Source organism: Liolophura sinensis, chromosome 6 (assembly GCF_032854445.1).
Source record: "Liolophura sinensis isolate JHLJ2023 chromosome 6, CUHK_Ljap_v2, whole genome shotgun sequence".
Lineage (NCBI taxonomy): Eukaryota > Metazoa > Mollusca > Polyplacophora > Chitonida > Chitonidae > Liolophura > Liolophura sinensis.
The window spans coordinates 30,561,238-30,570,193 of NC_088300.1; the positions used below are offsets into that span (position 1 = coordinate 30,561,238).

At 38.0% G+C, this 8,956-nt stretch overlaps 1 protein-coding gene across 1 annotated transcript in view; it reads right to left on the bottom strand.

Moving 5' to 3' along the window:
- The window catches only part of LOC135467082 (kinetochore-associated protein 1-like), a 50,748-nt gene extending 42,038 nt beyond the window's left edge, over positions 1–8,710 (bottom strand). The window contains exons 1-11 of the mRNA XM_064744842.1: positions 8,582–8,710; positions 7,873–7,993; positions 7,244–7,359; positions 6,726–6,792; positions 6,280–6,360; positions 5,964–6,073; positions 4,341–4,428; positions 3,635–3,699; positions 2,977–3,083; positions 2,013–2,151; positions 1,045–1,094 (exon numbers count right to left, since the gene is read on the bottom strand). Coding sequence (XP_064600912.1) covers positions 1,045–1,094; positions 2,013–2,151; positions 2,977–3,083; positions 3,635–3,699; positions 4,341–4,428; positions 5,964–6,073; positions 6,280–6,360; positions 6,726–6,792; positions 7,244–7,359; positions 7,873–7,993; positions 8,582–8,710 — 1,073 coding nt within the window. The remainder of the gene's footprint in view (positions 1–1,044; positions 1,095–2,012; positions 2,152–2,976; positions 3,084–3,634; positions 3,700–4,340; positions 4,429–5,963; positions 6,074–6,279; positions 6,361–6,725; positions 6,793–7,243; positions 7,360–7,872; positions 7,994–8,581) is intronic.
- Positions 8,711–8,956: the final 246 nt, after the last annotated feature.

The following is an 8,956-nucleotide window of genomic DNA, read 5'->3' on the forward strand; positions in this document are numbered from 1 at the left end:
CATTTGCCCAGTCAGTCGAGCAAGAAAAAGTAATTCTAATTGCTCTAATCAAGGTTTGCGTCTATCGGGGTATGGACATTTTCCCCTCCCTACATCTCTACATGTATATATGATCAGTGGGAAATATAAATATGATCTTCTAACTGAAGTGTCTTGTAATGAATAGCCCAGGGGGGTCAAAATAAGCAATTTTTTTACATATTCGCAAACTTCTGGTATTTGTCTTCATGGGGGTGAAGATTTTAAGGCCTCTGTAGCCCATCAGGGTGTCAAAACAATAGTTTTTTTTTAAGAGCAGTGGGCCATTACATCAGATCGTAACACATGAACTATGTCAGGCAGTGGAGGGTCTTGGTGGGGGGTGGGTGTTTGAGGGGGGGAGGGGTGGGGGGAATGTCCTACATACATTTTGGATGCACTTCATGCATCACAAATGCACACCACAATTTTGAAGAGAGAAAACACTTTTTTCAGATTTTATAACTAGTCTAAAATGGGTTTGAACATGTATCAGTGATTGAAAGCATCATTTTCTCTTCAATCCTCAACAGAAATCGGCTTGTGCTGCTTAATTAGAAATCACTGGAAGTAGACCTCAACATTTAATTTAACTAACATATTGAAAGGACTGGTTTTATTTCTTAATGTACACTTCAGGATGTGTCACATATTAATACAAGAAAAGCTTCTCAGACTTCCTCTTGGTAGAAAAATCTTCCTAAACAGGTGCCATGTTGCCAGTAAGTTCATCCTTGAAGTAATTCCCAATAATTTCCCACCGTCAGTGGTAAATATGCATAAAATAGAGGGCTTATTAAGACATGTCAAATATGCCTCAAAAATGCAAAGGGGGACACAGAATTTCTTTCATTTTATTAGAACTATAGTTTTCATTTTAGAGTTCTTTTTTTATGTACATGTATGCTTCCAGAAGAATGCTCCGGCTTCCTTGCATATGTAGGAAACAACAACAACAACTGTCGCTGACTATGAGCCAGAAACAAATGATCCAGACTGCAGGGAAACTGACAAACTGGTACTCACATGTCATTATTTTCATCTGTGTCACACCACTCTATAATGTAAAGAGACTCCTGCAAGCAAATGAGCAGATTCCTCTCTTAAACAGGACTAAAAACATACAGGCTCCAGACCTATAGATGGGCTTTACATTTGGAATCTCAATGTCTTCCACCGGTTTCTCCCTACCACAATGCTGGCTGTTGTTGTATACGTCAATTATTATTGCATACAGTATAAAACACCAATCAAAGAAATAATTTCAACAGCACCAAAAAGGCATATACCACTCCTCTTATCTATTAAGTTGTCTTAAAGGAGAAGAAAATTTAAATATCAAACAAATACCACTGAGAAGCGTATGCATTTCCTTGCAGGTGCATACCATAAAAAAAATTCTAATATGTACCTCAAGTTGATAAATTATAAGTAAAGTCAGTGCCAAAATCCACTGTGGGAGACTCCATTTTGCCTAAAAACTAGTCCTGAAGCTGTCTGTGTTAGGAGGAGAATTGCCGTTGGAAACCGCCAAAGTGCAGTTCGTACATTTCCGGTAGAACTCTTCTTCCCAGTAGGTAGTCAACAGTACAGTTTGTTTCCGCCTGACGATCGGGAAACCGGAATGCTGGATGTAGGTTCCGAATTTATATGAACAAGCTGGCAGTTTCAACGGCTCTCATTGGCTGAGAGGCAACACACGCTGAGCATAAATTATAGGGTGTTAAAGATGGAGGACGCGATGGACTTACCAATTTATGCCAGCTTTGCTGTTTTCAGACTTTACATGTATGCCAAGGAAAAATCACGAAATTAAGCAGCAGGCACCACCAGATAGAAACAAATGTGCTCTTTTCAGCCTATAGTGTCATTTTTTAAAGTTTTCTTCTCCTTTAATATTATTTCACTAATATTTATATAATCAGGCTTTCCCAGAAAAAGTAACTATGATATCTACTATCACAATAACTTGAAAATGTCACACACACACATACCTGGAAAGGAAATGACTCAACCAGGTGAGTGGGGAAGAGTTGTAGGGTATAGGCTGTATCCCATCCAGGCAGATTCTTCACCTGAAGACAGTTCTTGCCCTTTGCTGATGTAATCATCACAACTTTAACACCTTCCAGACTGAAATAGCATACAACAATGTCTCACTAAACACATGATGTTAGTATTCAAATGAAATGACTGTTAAGGTTAACAATGGTTTTATGTAAATCAGGTCAGGCCTTCCTTAAAAAAAAATTCTCTCTTGGTGTCCCATAACTGTACTGTATCACTGAAAATAGGTTTGGGTTAGTGGGTAGAGAAATCTTTTTCACATTCTTTTTAATGAAAGACATAAGAGATTACTAATTTTAGATTTGGGACAATATCAAACGTTGTGATTGTGCTTTATATGTATTTAAACCATCAGCTCAATAAATGCACCACTTTTTGAGATGCCACTCCTAACACTTACTTTAACATCAATTTTAATGCACACTACACCAAGTGGTGAATTTTGTAATTTACAGTAATTAACATTCATACAGCGCATGAAGGATGGAACATCACCCTTGTGTTGTTGTACTCAACATGCAAGGCCTGAGCTAAATACATGCAGTTTTGCTTAAGATACCACCCCTAATATTTACTTAATCATTGCTAACTCTGCTATTGGATGTCCAGGGTATGACAAAAGCTATGAATGTACTCTAGTCAGGTAAGCTAAAAACTGACATTGAGAGACAAATAGAAAAAGAAATTCCTTGTTCTCATCCCTCAACCATATATGTATAATGACAAATTTGTCTGACTTATTACATTTCAACCTGAATAACCCACTGATCCCAAACCTTAATCTTCTTCTTTCGTGTTATTTTCTTACTTTTACCATGTTTCTGTCCTTGAACTCCACATCTTTTTCATAACGTCACTCGTTTAGATAGTCCTTAACAGGTTGATATTTACCTGTACTTATTCTCCTCTTCTGACTCCAACAAGAAGAAAGCCTCGACTGTTTCCTCATCCCACACTGTCAGCAACATGAACTGTGAGTTCAAAACTAACAGGTGCTTCTGTAGTCAAACAGAAAACTCCAAACTCACAGGTGCTCAAATTATTTGTATACATTCATGTATCAACCTGTGTTACAATAAACGTAAAAGCAGATTTTCATGAGGTACATACAGAGAGATAAAGACGATTTCAATGAGAGTTTATTTACTATAATTTCATTTTCTCTCAGTCTGCTGCATACAAAAGTTTGCATTAATACAGCAATAATGTGTAGAATTTTAAAAATGACCAAAAATGTCAGCTAATTTTGGGTGAAACAGAATTCAACGCATGGAGTCTTCCAAATAAAACAAATTTTTACTTATCTGACTCTCGAACAGAGCTACCCTAAAATCACCACAAATTTCATCCATGACTAACTTGCCCATTTTTCCCGATTCTTAGATCTGTATTGAATTTAGGAAAGTGTTTCAGGTTAGCTTGGAACATGGGATGATATTCTACTGGAAAATTTTAAGTTTCGGCACCAAAAATATATTTTGTGACATTAATTTCCCTCTAAATATGCACTTTTGTGGGCAAAATTTTAGGGCAATTAGAGTATATGTACCTTTTCATCCAATAGAAGAAGAAATTTCTCATTGGCTGTGACACAACCAGAGAGGATCCCAGCATCTGCAACAAAAAACATGTGTGGTACAATCAATGACACTTGACATGATTATCCTTCATAATGTGATTCTTGATTTCCATTGGTCAATGCAGTCACATGATATTCTACAACACCTAATGTCCACTGCTTACACGCTCAAGGAAAACAACGTCACATTACCAGAGTAACAGTCCACATTCATGAGGCAACAGCCAACAATCTCATGCCAATTTCCAACGATCCTGCGCATTTATTCAACTGCAGTTGCCACTTTTGGGTGTCTCTCAGACGTCTGCTTTTTTGTAAAATAAACTACGCGATGGCTACCTCCACTATCGATGTACAAATTTAGCGATTTAAAGTACCAATTGCGCAAGAGCTGTTCTTTTTGGTATAATATACAATGCATACTGGAGATGGGATATCAGGAATTGTCAACTCTCCACAAGTAATATTCAGTGAGTGCAAATATCACTTCTCTCAAGCTGACAATTCTTGAATCAGCTATCCATCAGCAAGCACCATATGTACAATTTCTGCACTAACATAAATTAACTTGAGTGAATTCTATTGTTTTAGTTTAATTTTGCCAGTCTGTCTATAATACTGATAATCCAAAATGACAAAATCTGAAACCATGTACTGAGTGGTGATCACAACTCACCTCGTGTTAAGAAACTGGTGCCCTGCTTGATCACATCCAGCTGGCCACTGTCCGAGGACCACACGCCTACAATATTCTCACCGAAGCCCTAAAACGCACAAACTAAACACTCTTCAATAATTCATAACAGAGAAATGATTCAACACAATGATGCTTACAATGGTTTTCAAATAATGCACCCTGCCCGGTTTCCACCAACCATAATGCTGGTCGCCGTCGTATAAGTGAAATATTCTTGAGTACGGCGTAAAACACCAATCAAATAAATAAATAAAATAAATAATGCACACCACTCTTTATTTGGTGGATCTCTGGTGGACAGGTAACCGTAACAGGCAAAGTAACACAAACTACTTTTACAACTCACTCAGATACGCTACAGATTCTTCAGAGAAGTGGCCACTGATTAGTCAACTCACCAGAGTGAGCACTGGCTAATGATCACAGATGTGAACTTTGACTAACTGGAGAGGTTTCCCTGTGCCAAGAAAACACGTCATTATTCAGACTGTGCATGCTGCCCCCATCCACAAAAATTTAGCACAAGTTTCACTGTTTTTCTCTTTACGGACAATCAATGTATTGTCACAGATTCATATGTTTGGGCGATGAATGACTGTTATAAGTTCATAGGCAACAAATTACTGTTACACCTTCACAGACAGTGGATCACTGTTACAGGTTTACAGACAAGAAATTACCTCTACACACTAACCTGCTGGCTATGCGAGATTAACCACCTGCTGGCTCTGTGACATTAACCACCTGCTGGCAATGTGATGTTAACCACCTGCTGGCTATGACATTAACCATCTGCCAGGTATGTGATGTAAACCACCTGCTGGCTATGTGACATTAACCACCTGCTGGCTATGTGATGTTAACCACCTGCTAGCTTTGCAACATTAACCACCTGCTGGCTATGTCACATTAATCATTTGCTGGCTTTGTAAGATTATCCATCTGCTGGCTATGTGGCATTAACCAACTGATGGCTATGTGAGATTAACCACCTGCTGGCTATATGACATTAACCACCTGCTGGCTATGTGATGTTAACCACCTGCTGGCTATGTGACATTAATAACCTGCTGACTATGTCACATTAACCATTTGCTGGCTTTGTAAGATTACCCATCTGCTGGCTATGTGACATTAACCAACTGATGGCTATGTGAGATTAATCACCTGCTGGCTATATGACATTAATAACCCGCTGGCTATGTGATGTTATCCACCTGACAGCTTTGTGACATTTACCACCTGCTGAAATTGTGATGTTGACGACCTGCTGGCTATGTGACTTTAACCACCTCCTTGGCAAGTGGCATAAACCACCTGCTGGCTATGTGATGTTAACCATCTGCTGGCTGTGTGACGTTGACCATCTGCTGGCTGTGTGACATTAACCACCTGCTGGCTGTGTGACGTTAACTGCTTGCTGGATTTGTGATAATTATCATCTGCTGGACAAGTGACATTAACCACATGGTGGACAAGTGACATTAACCACCTGCTGGCTATGTGACAATGAACAACATTAACCACCTGCAGGTAATGTAATATTAAGCACCTGTGTTTTATGTGACATTGACGTCGAAACAAGTTTATTATGTGACGTACCAATGTTATGATGTTTCTCCTCAGGAAAAGAGCACATGTTGTATCTCTGGTATGAACAGTCGTCAAGTCACCTATTTCAATGGTCAGCTTTTCCTGCAAACTCTTTGAACCTGAATGGTAAATTAAAACACAAAGCATTTACTTACTATTGTTAAACCTGATAACTGTAAAGAATAAATAAAAGCATAAAGCACTAAAACTTAACAATATACACAAATTTTAGACTGTTATCACTGAGTTTGTAGAATTTACTTCATTTTGAGAATAAATCATATCTCTAAATTACATAAACTTCATTCCTTATGCTAAAGCTCACCATCCATGAAGACTGCTGGAGTTGCCTCCCTTATCACAAACATCTGTGATGAAGTTGATAGAATAACTATGTCATACCCATCTGAAATAAACGAAAGATTGCATGTGAAAATGACGGAGGAAAGTTCTTATCTTTTTACTATGATGAACAAAAAAGGCATGCAAGCGAGATATGCAGGAAACTTCTCATAGCATCCCCAAAACCATCTCTTGACACTCTAATTTAAAAAGTTTCATCAGATACAAAATCTTCATAGAATGAACGTAAATAAACACTGTTTGGATTTAGAAGATTGAGCAATTCCACATAATATCTGTGTTCAGCGAATAATAATTTTATGCGAATGATGTCAATTCATACTGAATTTTTTCATCACGCATAAGATATGAGCAAACTCTTCAGTATACTTAGGACGTAGTCCTGCAACATCTGTGTTAAATACTCACTGGTGAATTTCTTGACAACAATACTCTGGAAAGTTTTCCCTCCTATTTTATTTGGGGGCAATATGGACTGTAAAGTCAAAATTATAAACTATGACAAAAAGCACATCACTGCACACATCCATGTTACCAAAGATCAATGTGAATCATCTCTTAAAGGACAGACTTCACAACATAATCTGACCATTACTCTGTGTAGGTTGACAGAACTATACTTCTTAAGAGGCCCCGAATTTGGCCAACCCAACCAAGGTTGTTTTGTCTTTAAATTGAATAGAAAATATGCAAAAGTTGCAATGAAAGTTGGTCTTCTGAATCCGAAAAGATTAAGGAACTATTGTATGAGTTAAGATTCTGGGAAATGGCTAACCTTAACTTTTAAAATTTTCTTTGAAAGGATGAAAAAGATTATGATAAAATGATAAAAACAATACAAAAACTGAAAACACAGAAAGACTGTTTTATATACAAATAACAGTTTCAAGTTAAAAAAACAAACTACAAAAGATCCTTTGTCTTACAGTGTTGCAGATGACTTCCTGTGAATTGGGTTCCACCACATACAGTGAGCCTTTGCAATCTCCCAATACCAGGAAAGCTCCATCTGGACTCCAGGCCAGTGTATCTATTACCGCATCTGTAAAGATTAAGAATGAAATCAAAACAATTGCAACATAGGAAGGACAAAGTGTAATATCCCAAGTACTGTATTTCATCTATATTTTAGCATTTTTGAAGTGACACAGTTTAGTTGATTCTGACTGATTTGTGCCCCTTATAAAGTCGCTTAGTAGTTTTCTGTTAAGTCTGATTGATTTCTTATCGGTTAAACTTAACTGTTGGCATGAAAGTTTTCATTTATGGTCTTGCTGTGCTTCTGAAAGTGCATTTTTACGCACCAAATCTTAGATGAAATACAGTACAGAAAACTGTACAATTAAACTGATGGACAATAAACTTGAAACATTAGTGACGCAAACACTGAAAGGCAACAATTCACATTAAATTTTAAAAGTCACACGACTGCCAGATCTTTTTGAAAAACTAAGGCGTACAACATATACAAAATTAGCATGATAGGATGTAACAACCTTTTTTGTGATTCAATTACAAGAAGTCATAATTAAACAATTATACAATTAAAACCTACCAAATTCCAAGGTCTGTTCAAACTGAAGATCCCGAAACACAGAGAGATGCTGATTGGCCACAACAGCAATCAACTCTCCAACCACAGCTGCTGAGAGGTGGGGCATTTCACAACTTTTATTCTGTTCATTCAAAAGAAATTACAAAACTATTCAATATAAGTTTTTATATTAGTAACATGCATATAGAACCAAGTTGTCCCAATTTCAGAGTCTGTTGGTTGGGGTTTTAACGTCGTGCTTAACAATTTTTCACTCATATGACAACAAAGGAATCCCTAGAGTACATGTAATGTGCCCTCTTTTTGCAGCACGGATTTCCATGGCTCTTTTATCTAGAGCTGCTTCATTGAGACGCCTTACCGAAGGCAAGTAAGCCGCCCCGCCCGAGCCGTTATACTGATAAGGGTCAACCAGTCGTTGCACTATCCTCTTTATGCTGAATGCCAAGCGAGGAAGTTACAACTTCCTCTTTTAAAGTCTTAGGTGTGACTCGATCAAGGATTGATCCTGGATCTACCGGTCCCGAATCAATCCTGATCTTAAATACCAATATTTTAACCTGGAAGACTCCTCGGCTGTCATCTACACCTAACCCCACATTAAAAGATCACTGCCGAGATCCTTGGCTAGGACCATCCTCGGCTGAACAAGACTTTGCCAAACCTAACGTCAGAGCAATCCTCAACTATAATACATGCAGAGATATACCGGTTCACGTTGTCCTATTGTAGCGATCGTGTTCACTTCGTAAAGCGCTGATCCAGATTCCTGTCGCGGCCCAAAATTCCTTGTTTCATCCCCAAAGTCAGTCTCCACGCAATCCCAAGACGACGCCATATCTGAAAAAGCGAAGAATGAAATGTCAAAATTTCACACCGAAAGTCTCGAACTCGAAACTGACACAATCATAACTCCTTCCACACCTTAGAAATTAGATCACTACTTCATGAGTACCACCAACCTTTGGAATATCCTGATAAAAGACTTACTCGATGACGTCGTTCAAAACTGGCATAAAAATGATTACAATGAATGAAAATAGAAGAGATCTTTAACGTGACTTACCGGTTGTTTTTGCCTTTC